The sequence below is a fragment of the Chiloscyllium plagiosum genome, chromosome 16 (assembly GCF_004010195.1).
Source record: "Chiloscyllium plagiosum isolate BGI_BamShark_2017 chromosome 16, ASM401019v2, whole genome shotgun sequence".
Lineage (NCBI taxonomy): Eukaryota > Metazoa > Chordata > Chondrichthyes > Orectolobiformes > Hemiscylliidae > Chiloscyllium > Chiloscyllium plagiosum.
In genome coordinates this window covers 34045209-34066469 of record NC_057725.1, presented here as the reverse complement: position 1 = coordinate 34066469, position 21261 = coordinate 34045209, and the positions used below count along the sequence as shown (strand labels likewise).

Here is a 21261-nt window from a genome sequence, read left to right as displayed (position 1 = left end):
TATGATAAGGGTGGCTAATGTAAATGCTGACTTCCATTACCTAGGTCATGTTTTTTAAGGAGAATTTGAAGTATCATAATTGTGATATGGTTGGTATAATTAAAAAGTCATTCAAATATAAATTATGAAAAACATAACAAGCCACTGTATATTATAATACTACTGGGAGGAAAGATCATGACTATACTTACACTTCATAAATACCATAGGTGTAAATTTTACGTTGTATAATGACAATATGCACTTTAAATACATCAAATACTTCTTTGCTTAAATATTTGCTTCACTATGTGTCCTTTCTCCATATTCTCTTTCTGCAGTATATTCCCCACCTTCTGAAAGGAAGCTGATCCATTTCAAAGTATTGTTACATAGGTATCAAAGATCTGTCAAATGGCCATTCGTCCTCACTGAACCCTGACTGTAGTGGTCATCATGCTATTCCAGGAAGGAAGCCAATGCAGCAGGAATCATGAACAAATAATGAGGGAGAAAGGACCCTGCTGATTTGAAGGGCAATGAGGCCAGTGACATTCCAAAAGCTACCTTTATTAAAGTAGATGCAGAATGCCTCTACCTATTGTGAAAATAATGCCCCCTCGACCGTCCCCTCCTCCTTCCCCTAGTTTTCTTCACATTACTGCTGAGCCTCTCAGCAGAAAATTTGAAAGAGTGATGGCTTGTGATTGGAGAAGCAGTGTGTGCAGACTCCTCACTCCCACTTATCCATGTTTTCAATGGTGAGTCCATGGGTGCCGCACAAAGGCATGGCAGGCCAGATTCTAGACTGATGATGGGAAAGCCATTTGTACAGGGTAGGCTATTTTTATAAAGCAATACCGATGTAGTGGAAGTTGATACATTCCTAACACAATGAGTTGACCTATTCATCTTGGGCAGGAAGTCATTGCATTCCACTCTTGATGAGCAGCTGTAGCTGAACGCTGAAGGACCTTCTATTGTGTTGAAGATGCAATGTATTAATTGCTGAGTCATTCTAAGTCTGAAGTAACTCATTGTTCAAATTCTACCTCCAAGTGAAGGAAAGGAGGAGAGATGGGAACCAAATAAAGAGAAAGTCAAGTGGTAGCGAGTATTATATAAAGGTACGATATTAGGAACAAGAAAAAAATTCAACTCCTCATTGACCTATTTATGTACTTGTTTGGGTATGTTACAAGCATTTTTGCTTCCTTGTCCCCTCGCTTCAAAGGCAAGCCCACAACACTGAAAATGAGACATCTGTCACTGATAACACCTTTTAGTTCACATTAGCAGCACAGTTTGAACTACTTAAAGCCATGTCAGGCCATGGAGGTTCATTTCACTTTTGTTACTGGAAGGACTCCAGCATCTGTGAAAGTAAGCAACATCAACTATGATGAGACAGATTGAAAGAATAGCTGCAATTCAACAGAGCTACACAATTCCCAATTAGATGCAAATCCAATGAGCAAGGCTTTTTTGAATCACTAAGGGCAGTTGTCATTTAAAGAGCAAAGTTGTTTTATTTGACACAGGGTAGGAATAGAGTGATGGTTTTCTATGTAGGGTATTCCTGTAAATATGATGGAAGCTGTCTGTAAGCACATAACATATTTTTGGGAGGCACCTCAAATGCTGAACAACAACAGAAAGGGCTGTGGATGGTGGAAATCAGAAACAAAGCCAGAAATTGCTGGAAAAGCTGAGCAGATCTGGCAGTACCTATGGAGAGAAATCAGAGTTAATGTTTCACGTTGTGTGACCCTTCCTCAGAACCTGAAATGTTGAGACAAAGCTGGAAACCATTTGCTTTTAATATCTTGAGTAATGGCTGATGGGATGGGTTCAAGAAGGTGGATTTGATTTTTTTCTTCATGGTTATTCACTTTACTCAGTGGTTAGAATGTGAAACTTGCTGCTGCATTGAAGTGAATAGTATGGATGCATTCAAGGAGAAGCTAGATAAGTAGTTGATGATGTAAGGAACAGAAGCATATGTTAATAGGTTGAAGTGAGACCAGACTTGTGTGAACCGTGGCATAGATCTGCTCAACCAGATACCTGTCTCTGTGCTGTCAATCCTAAGTGATAGAACAGTGGCATATTCACAGAAACACTATTCCCAACATTTGAACAACAAAACCATCAACTCAAAGGAAGTCATCATTATCATTGTAGGAACATTTTTGTCATTAGTATTTCCATAGCAACAGAAATAATATGCTAGTACATTAACAAATACAGAAACCTGAAACCCCTGAGATTCCCTCACACTGTTCAGATGACATCCTGTGCTACCTTTACCTAATCTGGCAGGCTGTGTTTGTTTTAGGAGAATGCCTTGTATTTACTCATATGATTCACATTCAGGAAGATGTCTTAGATGGTCCACAAAAAAAGACAAAGCAGATACTTTGGAACCTTGAGTGAAAGGAAAAAGTTGAGAGCCTTAGCATAAGAAACATACAGGACTGTTGAAGAGGACGACTTTGAGAGTTGTTTTTCAAATAGAGGCAGCAGGGTATCAAGGAGAGGTAAAGAATTACAAAGGGTAACAGCAAAGGGGCTGGACATGTGAATCAGCATTGCTAGAGTGGGGGAGTATTGGTTATTGCAAAGCGAAAGCATCTTCTATTCATGAGCACTGCCATCTCTCACCTTGAAAACAGAAAATCATTAATGGAAATAAAGCAACATTTCATGGTAAATGAGATAAGGGACGTGAGGCAAACCTCAGAATGCAAATAATGCTGTCAGCGTGCAAAACTATGAGCTTGTCATGTGACTCATGGAATAACTAATTCCTTGTAACTTGTCAGCTAACTAAACAAATGTATACCTCGAAGTTAAGAATGTTACTTGTAAGCTTTTTCACAATATATAAGGTTTAAAACTGAACACAATCTCTCTACAATCGCTATCAATGAGGGCAAGTTGTCTATCAGAGGCAGCCTGATAGGTACCTATTGGTTTAAATAGGAACAAATTGCATTTCACTGTGATGTTAACTACATGAATGAATACTGACTCAACTTTGGTAACTTATAGGTGAGTAAAGAATGCCGATGCTCATCAGATTTGTTCTTTCCTGTTTCAGCAGCTGTATGCAGCACAGCTTGCCAGTATGCAGGTATCACCGGGTGCAAAGATCCCTTCTACTCAACAGCCTACAAATCCTGCTGGTGCTCTATCACCCACAGCTTTGAAAAATGAAAAGCAGGGGACAAGCCCTGTAGCTCATGTGAAGGTAGGTTTGCATGTCTATACTTTTATGAGTGTCTCTCTTCCAACAGAAACACTGCCTTCTTAATTAGTATTAATTCATTGTTAGAAAGTCAGTGAACATTCATTAATAGCACCAGCTGATCTTTCATTGGGTTGTACGGAGTAACAAGTGCGATTTTTTTAGCTGCTAAGATGACATTATGTTTCACCTGATCTGTCCTCTTACACTGCTCAGTTCTTCCCCATGAGAAAGTGGTCTTATCCTGAACTCAATAAGGCCAAATGTTAAAGCACTTCTTGTTGATTAGATGCCACTTTTAAATTGCAGGCTTATTCTCTAGAAAATACTTGAAATGTAATGACAGCTCATAGCACTGTTCATTGGCAGAAAGCAGGGATATCTGTATTATATACAGAAACTGTATTAGATGCACCTATTGTTAAAGCAGTGAAATACTTCAATATCGATCAGGAATTCTTGGTGACCTTTTCTGCCATGGTGAGTTCTTCACTTCTCAGTTGAACCTCTAGATGGAGTGCTGTGCAGTGTTGAAGCAAATGGAAAAGTACAGCAAAAAGTAGCATACAAATGCCCCTTTATTATCCACATGACAATGATTGTGCTTCAATATAATTTGTTGATTTGAAGCATTTTGAGAGAAGTTCTTTAATCATGTAGCAACATTGACATAGTCACTGAAAATCCAGGATAATTCCCGCCTAAATAGTATTTGCATGATGCATATATTTTTTAAAAATTCATTTTGTGGTATGTGGGCATCGCTGGCTGGCCAGCATTTATTGCCCGTCCCCAGTTGCCCTTGAGATGCCTTATCAGTAGGAAAGGAAAACAGATTAATTATTTTAAATAAACTGAAAATTTAATGTAAAATATGTTATTGTGAAAAACTATGTGATTAGTGTATTTACATTGATAAGAGTGGCTTTATGCCATTGCAATAAAATTATAAAAGCTCAGAAATTAACAATTTCTTAAAGTGAATTTAAACAACAGTCTCCAAATGCAAGTACAGCCCTGAAAATAAGTAGAAAAGGATAACATTACCAAGATGCTCAAAATTGAAGCACAAAAGCAAAATGTCACAGTAAATATTTCTGGTGTCAGTCAAAGGATCTTAGAGAATCTATCCCTTCATGAGTTACCAAAGAGACAGACAGACAACAAAACCAGAACTGATGAGAGCAGAATGGACATAAATATAAACTAAATAAGACATTTGAGCATTTAATTGACTAGTTTCAGGCCTGATGGGTGGTAAAGATCCAGTTGAATTTGATGCATATCTATCCAATTCTCAGTGGACATAAGCCTATTGCAGAAAACTTGTTTTATGATCAACAATACAACTATAAACTGACAGAGCTAGTAAAATTGCTAAAGGTAAGGTACAAGGTTACTAAAGTCAGCATGAAAGTGTTGTTCCATGATTTCTTGAGCACAATGCAAAATAATAGTATTTAAATAATGCCCAAAAGCCTTTGGCATATTGAGATGTATGATGTAATTATAACAAAAAGCATTCTACAAGGTGAGCAATTACCTTTGGAAGACTTTTCTTAACATTTCTACATTGAATAATTATGAAGCATATTAATATCTCACTTGGTCAGAAAATGTAAATGAAAAGGCAAATTTGGGTTCTTCATGTTAGTCAAAAACATGTATCTCTAGATCTTATAATTCATTGATGTGAATTATCCTGGTGGTATATGGATGCAAGCAATTTAATATTGTAACATCATTGGTAAATACCATGAAAAATCCAGAAGATGTTATATTTCCAACTGCAATAATAGGTGTGTAATTTATATGAACATGAAGGTAGATGAGATTATTTGAAATTTGGGAGTGATTTCACCTTTTAATATCAAAAATGTTCGTCTGATATGCCATGTGATTGGTGTGATTAAGCTCCAGTGGGAGAAAAATCCTTCATTTTTGTTTTTTACAGAAGGTCTCTATTCAATATTCAACAATGTTACATTGACCCTTGTATCAAAGATCTATTTTGGGATCCATCTTGTTAATGTCCTTCTCCCCCTTCTTTTTCTTATGTAATTTCCAAAACATATCCTTTGTGTTGAGATGAGCCAGCATACTTCCAGTGCCTTGCCCAGGTAGATATTTCACATTTCTGAACCTTGACAGCAAGTGTTCAGTAGATTACTTGATAATGGTGGCATCAGAGATGAGTCTGACTCTACCTACATCTACAAAAATATAACTTACAGCAGAAGTCAAGGTGTTAAACACTGAAACATCATTCCTATGTCAAGGAAAATGTAAAAAGTTGGGTGCCAATGAAGCAGGCTGTTTTATTCTGGGGTAGTATTGAGCTTTTTGATTGTTGTTAGAACTGTATTCACCCAGGCAAATGGAGAGGTTTTCATTCTACTCCTAGCTTGCTCTCTAGATGGTGCGTGGACAGGCTTTGAGTCATCAGGAGATCAGTTGTTTACTGTAGAATTCCCAGTCTCTGATGTACTGTTGTAGCCACAGAATTTATGTGGCTTGTTTAGTTTAGTTTCTAGTGAATTATAATGCAAGGATGTTGATAGTGAGCTATTCAATTATAGTAATGTCATTGCCTGTCAAGGGGTAATTTTTGATGTCTCTTTAGTTGGGGATGTCCATTGCATGGCATTTATGGGGCAAGAGTGTTGTCACCACTGGTCATAGAGTCATACAACATGCAAACAGACCCTTTGGTCTTACTAGTCACGCTGACCATTTTCCCAAACTAAACTAGTCCCACTTGCCTGCATTTGGTCCATATCCCTCCAAATCTTCTTATTCATGCACTTATCCAAATGTCTTTTAAATCTTGTAACTATACCTGCATTCACCACTTCCTCTGGCAATTCATTCCAGATGCAAATGAAAAAAAATGAAATCACACAATGATGGATGAGCCCCATTTGATCTTATTCGACCAAGCAAATCACAGGTTAACATCAGCCCTACTGTGGGCAGTCCATGAAAATAACTTACTCCAAATGGTTGATAGCAAGTTGGGAATTATAGTCCATATCAGTTGGTCTTTGGGAGGAACCGTTACATACCTTTTGTGCTGTGTGATGATTTGCTAGCCAAGATGAGACCACAATTAATGCCACTCATTTTTTTATGCAACTAAATGTCCTGCATGGAGGGAGAAAGGCAATCATCATGGCAGATGTTTCAGAGAAAATTCAATCAGCAGTACATATTTGCAAAAGACTATCTGAGATAAACTTTAATTCTGTGTTTTGAATAAACAGTAGAAAAGAGTTATGAGTGGAAAGGTCTGGGTAAGGTTGTAAGGCATGATGGGAAGATGATGCTTCTCCAACTTGCCATTCAAACTACTAAGATGCATTAATCTCAATTAATCAAAATTGCTTACTAATTTCCAGAATCTGAGCAATTAGAGGCTGATGAGGCACCCCCTACCTCTCATACTCATGTTTGACAATTCTGAGGAACAGTATATTGTACATAATATGCTGGAGGTGATGAGGCAAAAGTGATACTGATGCAATGACCAGGATAGAATACCCAAAGGACAACTACTCACAGTTGGTACTGAGGGGACATACACACAAGCAGAGATGAATGAATGAAAGAATGTGATCATTCATGAAAAGCTACTAGAAAATTAAAACAGTGACTAAATGTCCAAGATGTTGGATAGGAGCTAAGATCAGTGGACAGACAGAATGAGGCAAAACAGTGGAAAACAAAAAAAAAGTAGTGAATCTAAATAAAAGATTTGAAAATGAGTTTGGCACATGGAAATCACTGTGTGCTGGAGACAGACCCTTTAATTTTTGGAGGGAGAAATCTATTGTGGGCAGTACCTCAGGAAAACTTAGGGATTAGTAACTTGGCTAGGCAATACAATACAACAAAGTCTATGGAACAATTTTGAAACACAGGTAGAAGTAATTAGATGTTTTGAGTGGTTTTGATGGATTTAGATTATTTATTAGGTGAGGCAAAATAATAAAAATCGGATAGTTAGATGGGTTCAGAGCTTATTTTAAAGTGATAAAAAGGGGATAGCTAGCCTTGTCACATAGATGGGTACATACAAGAAAAATGCTTCAAAATAGGATATAAAGCTAAAGCGAGAGTATTGGCTATGGATTTTAATGGAAGAATTAGAGATCAAGGTGTTAGCATGCACTTCTCCACGACAGGAAAAGTAATCTGAAATATTCTTAGCTCTGTTGGCCCCACATCAGAGGAGTGTAGGTTGATCTTTGCAGGATCAGAGGCTTGTTGCACTTCTTTTTTCACCAGCTGCTCAACAGATCAGGTTCTTGGGTCTAATTTTTGTTTTAAGAATTATGTACAATTAATTATATTGCTAGAATACACCGGGGAAGGGAATTGATTATACACATACCTAGAGTGATGATTTAGAGATTCTGTGCCACTATGGGAGCCTCTCTGCCTTGGTGCAGAAGTTCTAGGTTTGAGTCCTATTTCAGGACTTGATGGTCAAAGAAGGAGTATTCGTAACATGACCAAGCTAGTTGCGTATCAACCTGCCAATCATTTAACACAGGCCAATGGCAGGTTGCAAAACCAGGAGAACTTTCTGGTCAGCTGTGTGATGGAAAGAATGTCAAAGACTGTATCACCACTATCCATTGCTCCAGACTATAACATGCTTGTAAAACTGTAACACATCATCACCAAATACTACCTTGGGTTTGAAGGCTTGACTTTATAAAAATTATAAAGACAGTTGATTGGGATAGTGTGGTTCTAGGCAGGTAAATAAACCTATTATCAAGAAAAGGATCAGCATCTTGTTTCATGCTTTGCCATCTAGCTTTGGATCAAATTATCTAAAATCACAATTAACTTGGCAGTCAACTTATACTTCAAACTACAGAGCTGTAGTTTCCCTTTTACACTTTTAACACAACTGAAAAACCCATCATTGTGTCCCTTAAGTCACCATGCTATTTTCCCTGATCTAGGGTAAACACCTAGTTTATCTCCTGAGGCTTTACTTCCATTGATTCCATTCATTTCTTTTGAAGCCTGGTAAATTTTAAACCAAGGATTACTAGGAGCTTTTCCTGGCAATTCTCCTTACAGGGTAATCACATCTTGCAGCCTTATTTCAAATCCTCATGAATTTGGTCTTTTCAATTTGAGCACAAGTTTCCAACTGTATTCCGAGTGCTGTCTTAGAAGCAAATTAAAAGCAAAGACAATTTAAAGCATAACTCTATAAAACCCAACATTCTGAAGACCTTCCAGTCTAACCACTAAGCATGGAATTTGCAACGATTGCACAGAAATTCATAGTAAAGGCAGGTGACCCACATCCCCAACTGCAAGCAAATTGGCAGCACCCACAGATCAAGCCAGTCCCACAGGCATAACATAACCTTGGGTTAGTTAAGTTGGTGGAGCGTGTGCAGAGTGGGACTGGCAACTCTAAGTAGGCCAAGCCCCAACAATGCCAGAACTGAGTCGTGTACACTGGCAGAACCACAAACAATTCCAAAGAGAGAGCCAAATACAACCCTGACCAAGATTAGTCAGGGACATTGGGCTGGGGTTGTTGAGTAACTCTAAGTAGAGAGGCAAGGTGACTGGTGGGGTGGATTTTAATGTCTCATGCAGGGAGAAAGAAAGGAAGTATTATCTTGTGGTGGGTGGGTAGAGGTTTAGGATGGTGGGGTGCTGGGGTGATCCTGATACATATAGGGTATCCTCTCAAGATAGTACCTCAAAAAGTCATTCCATCACTTAAAAAAAATTAAAATAGGTCACCCTTGCAAACCCTATTATAGTGTGGACAAGGTAAAATTAGGGTTATTTGGGGGTCAATTGAGCTTTTAATAAGCTCACCCCTCCCTACCAATAAAAACCAACTGAGAATATGTAATATCCAGTCCGTTGTCTCTAAGTTAAACGTCTTACGCCTTCTTTCTAGCTAAACAACCTGAGTCTCCCTTTAATTTGTAACAGCTGTGTCACCCTGGCCTGTTCAACAGACTACAGGACAGGTCACATGACCCCTTCACTTTACTCTCAATTAAGCACATACTCCCAAACCATAGCAATATTACAGCACTCATATTTATGAGAATTGTTCCATAATATAGGGTATTTATTATTCACCTAAACCTATGGAACTAACAGCTGGATCTTTAGTATGTGTTTAATGTATGTTCTGCAGGATGGCACATAATAGTGTAGGACTCTGCCTTTACTTCACTGAGCCCCTAAGTTCTATGTTTAAGCATTAGTGTTGAACTTATACCCACAACCAACTAAACCAGAGGCAATAATTTCACAGTAAGTGATTAAATTAAGCATCTACATGGAAGGACAAGCTCAGCTTTGAATACAGAAATATACAATTGGATATTTAGCTTTTGCTAGTTAGAATACATTTCAGATTTAGTTGAGTGGAGAGTAAGATCTGCAAAGTGTATTAGTTCCAAATTACATTTGTCAACTTGAGTAAACACTGACATTACAATAATAAAATTACTGTGTTTATGTAAATAAAGGCAGTACAGAGAGAGACTAATGAGCCTTCCTTTAGTTAAATCTTTTAGGAATTGGCTAATTAGCTTCTTATTTGAATGTTACAGGAGAGAACCATTTCTGTCCCTGAGGTAAAATGTACCATCCAACCAAATGATCAGATGTTGTATTCAGTCTTTGTTATTCTATATTTTCCAATTAACTATGCAATGCATCCCAGTTAATACCTCAGCTTTTTGAAACTATCAAAGGAGCAATTTTTATGATCTAGTTACAGATACACAAATGCATAAATTTTAAATGAGAGACTTTTAAAAGAAAATAACACATATTTCTTTTTGCTCTATCTCCCATTTTTCTCATGTTGGTTTAAATATTAACTGTATCAGGTTCTCACGTGCACATATTTTCTGGTACCTAACCTAAGTGATAATTCTTCATGTATGAGCCCAGACATTGACTTTTAACAGACTGTTCAATAAAGTGTGACATTATTATAGAGATTGATCCCTGCTCTCTGTCATTCATGCCAGTGCATTTTCCACCATAGGTTGTTTTATAGTAATGAGAAACAGGAATTCCATTTCATTTTCCACCTTACCACCACCCACCCAATAAACAGTAGAAGACATGCTTAACCAGCTGACTCAATTATACATGAGTCCATGCAATCTTTTATTCAAGGTTATCATTACATCTGGGAGATTGAGTCACGTAAGCAGGTCACTACATTTACACCCATATGAGTTTAGGTTTGACTCCAGCATGGACACAGAAATGTGATGCAAATCTCACTGGGCTGTAAAGACTTTTCTCAAATGAGTTAGGGGCAGCCTTTACCCAGTTTTTAAAATAGAAACTAGCCCCAAGCTTAAAATTACTGCAAAGTCACCCCAAGTTCATAGTCTATCTTGGTAAGCATAGAATCCTTACAGTGTGGAAAGAGGCCATTAGGCCCAACAAGTCCACACCAACTCTCCAAAGGGTAACCCACCCAGATCCATTCCTCTACCCTATTACTTTACATTAACCTTGACTAAAATACCTAATGTACACATCCCTGAACACTATGGGCAATTTAGCATGGCCAATTCATGTAACCTGCACATCTTTGGACTGTGGGAGGAAACTGGAGCAACTGGAGACCCATGCAGACGTGGGGAGAATGTGCAAACTCAACGCAGATAGTTGCCTGAGGCTGGAATCAAACCTGGGTCCCTGGTGCTATGAGCCACAGTGCCGCTGTAATATAAATATTTCAGTGGTGTAGCAAGTTGAGCTTTTGTGAGGTCTGAAGATGGGGCATGTTCGAACAAAATAGCCCAGGTTCACTCTGACTGAGATTGTAGTTGACCCAAGAGAGCTTAACTCTGAGAGTAGATTTGAACTTTCATCGCCAGGAAGAAAGCTCAATGAATGAAAATGAAAATATTGGACAGGATGGATAGCAAGTAGCAGCTCTGCTACTACCTGGTTGCCACCCAGCAATGAAAGATAACAATCTACCCTGCAATGCTTCCATACAGTACACAGCATTTGGTACCCCAACACTGAAGTTCTTCTGAATATATACAATAAAGAAGAGTTTGTTTAGCTCAACGTATATGTCCATTGAAATATTTCAAATTTGTTCCAGTGGTGATTTTTGTCTGTTCATCTTTGATAATTTAGACTTTACAATTTATAGAAGCGATTAGCTTTAGAATTTATGAGAAAGCGCACAGAGAGTTTCTGTAAGTAACTGCTTATCATTGCACTCTGTTATATTGTGGTCACTGCTGTAATGTGAGTAATGAATGGCTTTCTCTAGCAGTGTGTGCCATTAAGTTTTCCTTTCTTTTAAACAACATTCTCTTCACAAGAATGCGGTTTGTATGGATCCCGAGGGATGTGTTTTAATAAGTAGTTACTGCATCCTACAAACTACCAAGCCATTGTCTACCATTACAGCATTGGGTTTGGTAACAAATGGTAGGGAAAGCAATTCTACATTTCCCAAATTGTTTTGTTTGGTTTCTAATGCAGGGATCTCAATTTAAAATCAAGATTATGAAGCAACATAATTCTTGTCTGCTTTAATATACTTAGCTGTTCCCTTCCATTTTAGGATCACCCATAAATCTTAGCAACTTGAATTGTACCTCTGGATGCAAATTAGAAACAGAACCTCGCACAAACATCAGGGCTTTCCACTAAATACATATTCCCAGTCTGAAATCAATGCTCAATTACTCATTGCTTCCTCTCTTTCGGCTTTTTCTTAACCTGCCCTTACTGCAAAATAATTAGTTTCTTCAGTTTGAGCAGCAGCAGCATTTGTGAAACTTTATGAAATCACTCTTGGAGTTCATTATGGGGTTTTCCAACATCCATTTAGTGATGCTTGTTCCTCATAGAGTTTGAGAGCTGAGCCGGCAGAACTTTTTCCTACCTTAAACTTCATGAAGTGCTAATTGCCAAATTATTTTTTATAATATGAAGTAGAGTCATTGGGCTGAATCTCACCTTCCAACTAAATCCAAGATGCATTGAGCTTTTTGGAAGGGTTTCATGCACACTCTAGTGAGATCTATTGCTGTATCTTACTAAACTCCCCTCATGAATTACCTACTGCGTCCCTATGTCATCTTTCAAACCAGATTCTGATGCTACCTTATCACTCGCCATTCCCAGAACAACTCACTACCCAGTGGATTCTCCAGCATTCATTGTGCCTGTGCTTTCTCTAATGTACATCTGGACATGCATTGTCAGTTTAGGGCAGCCCTATATGGCTCTTGACATTTGGCCCAGACATGGCAGACAGAGGGAAATTGGTATCCACTTTGTGGGCAGGGCATTGGAGATCCTGGTGGATGAGATGATGCAGAGGCAAGACTTCCTGCTTCTCCAGGGCCAAACATGGAGGCCAAAACAGCAGGCTGTCTCAGCCTAGTCCAAAATTAGTTCAATGCAGTCTCAGCTATCTGGATGAATGCACAGCTATGTGGGTCATTGACCTTCTCCACTCTGCAAGCATAAGTATCTTCATATTCTCTCCAATACCTCACTGTCAGTCTATTTCTGCCATTTTAGTCATCTCCCACCAATGGCCAAACTCTCCCACTCTCACTATTTCTTACAGCGACTTCATCTAAGTCTCAACACCACCAAGCCTGCATGCCCTCAGCACTGCATAATCACTCAGTCCAGCCACCTCCACACCTCCAACAGAAAGGACAGTTCTGCCACCATGTTCATCTCCCTTAATCCCTGCCTTTTGCTCATTCCAGAAGAATAGCACCACGCATTAGGGTAGAAAGAGTTAAGGTGATGATGGGCTGCCTGGCATTCAACTCTTCACTCCTTATGTGGAGAGTGTCCTGACCTGACCACCCAGAGATGCAGCCTTGTCCAGTCCATGAGCTGGGTGTGTGTCCCTCAGTGTGGAACGTTCTTACAATGATCATTGTTGGTGAAACATTGAAATGCAGAAGCATCCTCTACACCGTGAAGGTAATTAGAGGTTGGCATGCACCTGGATTGTGCATGCGTGAATGTGTCCATGTCTGTCCCATAAACCATGTTATGCCTACTTATAACATTGAGATCATCTGGATCAAGTGACTTTCCATGTCAACTTTTCTCGATGTTTATAGCTTGCTTGGCAAGATTGGTAAGATAGAAAGCTAAATATTCATGAAGTGAGTTGGGCCATCAGTAAGTTGTTTAACAAGCAATAATAGCACTTAATTAGTAATTCACCCTTGCCTTATGAGAAGCTTATCGTGCCACCTGTAGAAAGTGTGAAAAAATGGCATGAATTGCTCCCAATGTCGAGATCAGCTTCACTGGACTTCTTGTCCGATTCTGCCATACATCTCACTATAACCTGTGTTGCTCAGATCCCTACATGATTTTCTCTATTATTTACAAGTGAAACGTCTATGTGTGTTGTAATGACAGTGACCAAGAATATTTATTGTCTGTAAATGATACTAGATTCATCCAATCAGGGTAAAACTACTCAGATTAAAGTAATAAGTTTGAAGACAAAGCTATGATTATGATTTGAGGGAAAAGAATATACTTGTATGTAGATAAAATTCAGGGTACAATATTGGGTGTACAAGAGTGAAATTAAGTTTTGCTCCAATTGCCTGTAATGTATATGTTAGTTTTAACAAGATTCCAGTAATTGGAGGATTACATCAGAGCAATCTGACCTTCAATGCATTTAATCTACTTGTTTGTGATTCATTCATAGGATGAAGCAGCACAGCCACTCAATCTGTCAGCCCGACCCAAGACTTCAGAACCCGTCCGATCTCCCACATCACCCACCCAGGGTTTTTTCCATTTAAACAAATCTAGTCCGGTCAACCTGCCCAACAAAAGCAGCATCCCCAGCCCTGTAGGTGGCACACCAGGAAGAGGATCATCTTTAGGTAAGTTTGAAGATATGACATGGAATTCTTTTAATACTCTTATTGTTACTCATACTGTTGATGCAACATGTAGAAAACTAATTATGTACTTTTCATGTCAGTATTCCTATTGAAATTGTAGAACATAAAATGTTACAGTGCAGTACAGGCCTGTGAAATTAATCTGGTGCCAATCTAACCTACAACGTTCCATTACTATCCATATGTATGTCCAATGCCCATTTAAATGCCCTTAACATTGACAAGTCTGCTATTGTTGCAAGCAGGCCATTCCACACCCCTGCTACTCTGAGTAAAGACACTACCCCTTATATCTGTCCTAAATCTATCACCTCTCAATTTAAAGCTATGTTCCCTTGGGTTAGCCTTCACCATCCGAGGAAAAAGGCTCTTACTGTCCACCCTATCTAACCCTTTGATTATCTTATACTTCTCGCTAAGCCACCTATCAACCTTCTTCTCTCCAATGAAAACAGCCTCAGTTCCCTCAGCTTTTCCTCATAAGATCTTCCTTCTATAACAGGCAACATCCTAGTAAATCTCCTCTGAACCCTTTCCAAAGCTTCCACATTCTTCTTATAATGCGATGACCAGAACTACACGCAATACTCCAGGTGTGGCCTTACTAGTGTCTTGTACAGCTGAAGCATGACCTCGTGGCTCCAAAACTCAATCCCCCTACCAATAAATGCCAACACACCATATGACTTCTTATCAACTCTATCCACCTGGGTGTCAACTTCTAGGGATTTATGCATGTGGACACCGAGATCTCTCTGTTCATCTACACCACCAAGAAATTTACCATTAGCCCAGTACTCTGCATTCCTGTTACTTCTTCTGAAGTGAACTACCTTACACTTTTCCGCATTAAACTCCATTTGCCATTTCTCAGCCTAGCTCTGCATCTGATCTATGTCCTTCTGTAACTCATAAGATCCTTCGGCTCTATCCACAACTCTGCCTACCTTAGTGTCACTGCAAATTTACTAATCCATCCTTCTACACCCACATCTAGATCATTTAGAAAAATGACAAACAGCAGTGGCCCCAAAACAGATCCTTGAGGCACACCACTGATAACTGAGCTCCAGGATGAACATTTCCCACCAACCCCTACCCTCTGCCTTCGTTCAGCTAGCGAATTTCTGACCCTAACCGCTGAATCACCTTCAATACTGAAACTCCACATTTTGTGCAATAGACTACCACGTGGAACCTTATCAAATGCCTAACTGAAGTCCATATACACCACATCAACCGCTTTACCTTTATCCACCTGTTTTGTCACCTTTTCGAAGAACTCAATAAGGTTAGTGGGGCACTACCTACCCTTCACAAAATCATATTGACTATCCCTAATCAAATTAGTCCTTTCCAGATGATTATAAATCCTATCTCTTATAACCTTTTCCAATACCTTATCCACAACCAAAGTATGGCTCACTGGCCTCTAATTACCAGGGTTGTCCCGACTCCCCTTCTTAAACAAGGGAACAGTATTTGCTATCCTCCAGTCTTTTGGCACTACTCATATCGACAATGATGACATGAAGATTGAAGCCAAAGGCTCTGCAGTTGCCTCACTGGCTTCCCAGAGAATATGAGAATAAATCCCATCCGACCCAGTGGTCTTATCTATTTTCAGATCTTCCAAAATTGCTAAAACCTCCTCTTTGTGAACCACAATCCCATCTAATCTTGTAGCCTGTAATAAATTGTAAACCTGTTCTTTTTGGTTTTGCTAGGCGTGTTTTGACCAAACTACAGCAATATCTCATAGTTAGTGAGCTTAAATGTAATAAAATATCCCCAAATGCTTCACAAGTGCATTATAATACAAAGTATGACACATGAGATTTTAGAGCAGACGTCGAAAGGTTTGGCCAAAGAGGCAAGTTTTACAGAGTGCCTTAAATAAGATAAGGATGTTAGAGAGGTATGGAAAATGATTCCAGAGCTTACAGCCCAAGCAAGCAACTGTGAAAGTGACCATCAAAGATCTAGCAATTAAAATCAGGGATGGTCAAAGATCCAGAATTGTAGGATATCTCTGAGATTTTTAGGACTGGAGTTGATTAGAGAAATAAGAGATGAGGTCAGGCGAGGTTTGAAAACAAGAATGAGAATTTTAAAATCAAGACATTGATGACTGACAGCCAGTGTAGGTCAGTGAACTCAGTGGTGATGAGCAAAATGGATTAGATTCAAGTTAGGACACAGCAGCAGAGTTTTACATGACGTCAGGTTTAGGATAGGTTATTGGAGACCAGCCGTGAGTGGGTGATAACCAAAGTATGAATGATGGTTTCCACAGCAGATGAGTAGAGACAGGGTGAAGTTGGCAGATGTTACAGAGGTGGAAAAAAGGTGGACTTTAGTGATAGCACGGAATATGTCTTTAGAAGGTTACCATAGGATCACGCATGACATTAAGCTTATAAACGTGTTGGCTTAATCTCACACTGTTGCCAGGGAGAGTGATGGAGTCAGTAACTGGGAATGTAGTTTGGCAACAACTGAGAATAATTGCTTCAGTTGTCCCACTATTTGGAAGAAATTTCTGTTCATCCGGTACTGGATGCTGGATGATCAATGTAAAAATTTAGTAACCATGGAGGAGATGAGAGAAGTGCTGGTGATGTGGTGCTGAGTGCTTTCAGAGTAAGTGTGAAAATTAGTGCTGTGGCTTTGGATGTGGAATGTCGACAACATTTTTATTTTGGAGCAACTTTTAATAGATCCCACTAGGGATCAGGCAAGTCTAGGTTTGGTGGTATGTAATGAGGCAGACTTGATTAGGGAGCTGAAAGTGAAGGAAACCCTCAAGATCCAGTAACTGTAATATGAAATAATTCACTCTGCAGTTTGAAAGGGAGAGAAGCTGGAAAAAAAAATTACAATTCAGTAAAGATAACAACAAAGACATGAGGGCATCCAGATGAGGTTTACAAGAATGGTCCTGTGGATGGACAGCTTGTCATATGAGGAGCATTTGAGGTTTCTGGTTCTGTACTCAATGAAGTTTAAAAGGCTAGGGAGGAATCTAATTTTCAACTTAGAGAATAATCAGAGACCTGGAAAGAGTGGACATGGAGAAGGTGTTTACATTAGTTGGAGAGACTAGGACCAAGAGCACAGCCTCCGAGGGAAGGGATGACCTTTTAGAACGAAGATCATGAGAAATGTCTTCAGCCAGATGGTGGTGAATCTGTGGAGTTCACTGCCAGAGAAGGCTATGGAGGCCATGTTAATGAGTATATTTAAGACAGAGACAGGTTCTTGGTTGTTAAGGGGTTCAAAGGTTACAGGGAGAAAGAAGAAAAATGGGGTTAAGAAACATATCAGCCATGACTGAATGGTGGAGCAGACTCGAAGAGCTGAATGGTCTAATCATCCTCTTCTATCATATCGTCTCATGGTCATATAGGTTGCAGTTAGGTAGAGAACAATTAGAAAGGATACTTTCTGTCACAGTCACATAAGATGTCATTTATGACCTTATTAAGAGCCATTTTGGTACTATGGCAGGATTAGAAAACATATGAGAAGGATAGAGCTCTGGGAGAGACTAATGCAGATTTGGGATTTGGTGATACTTAAGGATTTTAGAGAGGAAAGGGAAGTGGAGATGGAGTGGTGGATAGTAGATTTTGAGGAGAGCAGTAATGACAATGTGTTTAAAGAATATGGAGACAAGCACTGAAGAAAGACAATTGTTTGCATGGTCAGCAAACATAGGGACCAACATAGAAAGTTGAGTGGTCAGCACTTCAGTGACAATAGAGTTAAGAAAGCAGGAAGTAGGCTTATGGACAAGATAAATTAATGAGGGGATGTTGGAGAGAAATTATAGAAAGATGTGAATTCAAGGGTTGTATTAATGGAAGCTTGACCATTTGGGAGTAAACTGCTGAGGCAGTAGTTTAGATGTTACCTGTTCTCAATGATTTTGGAGGTGAGGTGGAGGAAACATGAAGAAAGTTTGAAGGACAGATTTTGTAGTGGAGAAATTAAGACGGGGGTTATTATTGCATTCCAGATTGATTCTAGAATAGTGAGCAGGTTTAGCAGACAAGATGTCTGAGCCCCAAAAATGATTTCAGTGGCTCCACCCAAATCTGATTGTGGATGACTCTGACAATTATTCATCATATCTCCCATTAAAATCTGTAACCCTTAGACTTCAGGCAGTAGAGATGAGACCATACTAGGAGAAACACCTAGGCTGAGAGACTGATAGTTTGAATAGGGATGTCAATAACAAAAGTAGATATGAGGGTGCAGTTGATCTAATCAGTAGCTGCATTGACTCGAGGGTTAAAGGCTGAATATTTACAATTAGGAAAATGTAGTTGTAATTGCATTAGGAGGTACAGTTTTTCATGGTGAATACAGAAGATATGTTTGGGTTATGGCAAAGGGACATGGGCAGTGATGTAATGAAATGATCATTGATGTGCTTATCTGTTATTGAAATGTTGAGACTTACAGGACCATGTGATTTGGAAAAGTTCGAGGCATGTCTGTGAAAATTGGTTCACACGTTCACAATGACAAAAGAGGAATAGTCTAAGAGGAGAGAGCATGTTGCAATCAGATGGAGTTGGAAATGGCTAGAACTGAAGCAATTTGCTGCAGATGTTGAGGGAGTAAAGCAATGAAGAATTTTCAGTGACAATATTTTTATCATATTTGGGAGGAAGGTAGAGAACGAAGATTTTCATTGAGAGGTGGAATGTTTGAAGAAAAAGAATGGATGAGCAAAGTAGGCGATTTAACACAAATGCAAGTTTTATTATTGATTCTCACCTCAATAAACAAAGGTTATGTAAAACAAAATCAGCAATGCTTCTAGTGATGCATTTACAAATGAAAATGCGTTGCTGTTTATTCTTGTTCCTGTCTTTTAGATTCAACAATTTTGAAAGTCTACAGTTAATCCATTCTATGCATAATTGTCATATCTTCTGATATGCAAAGATGTTTGGTGAATAATTATCCAATCCCCAAAAATCAATTGACATCTCCAATAACTTCCAATAACTCAGTGACACAGTTACTGATTTTGAGCAAATCTATAAATAACTCAGCTTTTTGTAGCAATCCATTATTTCTGCTACCTCACAGTATGTGACTATCTTGTGCCCTTTACAGTGTTAGCTTGTATCAGTCAGACATTTAATAAAGCACATGGATTGTCTCCTCTTCACCTATGAGCCTTGGCAGACCTTTTGCCCAAAGTGTCTCTATGTTTTATTATGCAGATCATAGTTCTCCAGTAATGATATAGACATGATCCATGAGAGGCTGTGGTAGCTAGGAAAAAAGAAGCTTTTTAGCAAAGACAAAATCGAATTGATATATAATAGGTCTTGTAAGTGGTCATCAGTCAAATTATTTCTCAGGATTGTGGCCTTTTACAAAATATAATGCCCGATTCTATAATCTTGCAACCTTAAATCCTTTGGAACTTGTGTTCACTATTGCTTAAGAATCAAGTGAACCTTCCAATTGAAGCAACAGCTTAATGTCTGTCCCATAGACAAAATTGTTAAATTCACATTCACAGTGTTGCAAAAATGTTGGTTATGCTTAAATATTGCTGTTCAATTTCTAGAATGTCTTAATTTTGGAAGACTTTTGGAGTTATTCATTTCCCTCTCCAACTAAAGGTCCTTTACTATTGAGTTTCACTGTGTGGGCAAGATCTAGTGGGCAAAATCTAAAAGCTTTCTTTTCTTTGTCCTCATTTGGAATGCAGAGTTCAAAATAATTTGTAGCTTTGATTAACGCAATGGCGCTGAACATAATTGAAAAGTGCTTAGTGGCTTTGGGTGATGAGCAGCTGAAAGCCTGACTGATGTGACTGAAAACAGGGTCCGGAGGGAAACATTATTCATTACCAAAAAGTCCTGTAATTTCTATATGGATCACTACATTTCAGTAATTCACATCTTCAAAAAAAATTGGTTATTTTAAATTCATTTAAAAAGGTGGCATACATGAAAAAGAACACCAAGAATAAAAAAAAAGTAGCAAGCAAAGTATTTTAACTGCTTTCTCAGCTTTGCCAGCTGTGAATGGGGTCAGTAATACAGAGTTTAACGCATCTAGTAAAGGAAAGCAAACCCATTTGCAAAAGACAACTGTGGCAGTGTGGAGCATATTCTGAGGAATCAATGTTCCAGATAATGTACTGAAAGAAATAGCTTCATTAATAATTAATGGCTTCGGGATATTCTCATCTGAATCCAAATTTGCCTGTTTTAATGAGCTTTTTTACAAATAAAAGTAATCTTGACTTTGGAAAAAAAAACAAGTTTCTCATACTGAGTGTTTTCAATTCGCCAACAGATTGTTAGTAAGTGCATGTGCTGCAGTTCAGAGTCTTCTATTACACTTAGTTGTACTGAAAAAAAAAGGACCTTTATGAGTCAGTGATTTTTATTTTTGTTGTAATCCACCATTTTGCCCAAGAAGAAATCAATGTATTTCTTCTTGGGAATCTTAATAATTTCTATTTCTTTCCCTCCCATAGACATCCTCTCCACTCTGAATTCAACAGCCTTCCTGGGTGATCAGGATGCAGTGATGAAGGCCATCCAGGAAGCTCGGAAAATGAGAGAGCAGTTGCAACGAGAGCAGCAGCTACAGCAGCCTGGGCTTGATGGCAAAATATCCTCTATGAATAGCCTGGGAATTAACTGCACGGGTAATAAGGTGAGTCTGTGTAGTGGCACTGCACAGAGAAATTTCTAGCAACACCAAAGAAGTTTGAGAGCTTCATTGTTGAAGTGGCTTCACGGGCAATGATCAATATTCAGCATTTTGCCATCAGCCCTCAGCAATTTTATTTTCCAAATATATGAATTTAAAAAGTGTTACTTTCCTCAGCACCAACCTGAGTCAGTACCCCCTGCATCCTTATAATTTATACCAAAGGTAGACACAAATTTGATTGCTAATTTGCCTCCATTTCTACAAAGGATCAGAATAATCATCAGTGATTGTGTATCAAAACTTGAGTATCATAATTAGATTATAAGCATATCTCAATAAAATGTTAATTCATCTCTCTCATATAATCAGACTCCAGGG

The 21261-nt window shown here is 38.7% G+C and overlaps 1 protein-coding gene across 7 annotated transcripts in view; it reads left to right on the top strand.

Annotated features, from left to right (window-relative positions):
* The window catches only part of sox6 (SRY-box transcription factor 6), a 411688-nt gene extending 390751 nt beyond the window's left edge, over nt 1-20937 (top strand). For 5 of the 7 annotated variants that reach the window (XM_043705791.1, XM_043705789.1, XM_043705796.1 and 2 more), the window contains 3 exons: nt 3083-3232; nt 13980-14160; nt 20702-20937. In XM_043705791.1, the coding sequence (XP_043561726.1) occupies nt 3083-3232; nt 13980-14160; nt 20702-20922 (552 nt within the window). In that variant the 3' untranslated portion in view covers nt 20923-20937. The remainder of the gene's footprint in view (nt 1-3082; nt 3233-13979; nt 14161-20701) is intronic. The other 2 variants (XM_043705793.1, XM_043705792.1) reach the window with 1 other exon arrangement.
* Nucleotides 20938-21261: the final 324 nt, after the last annotated feature.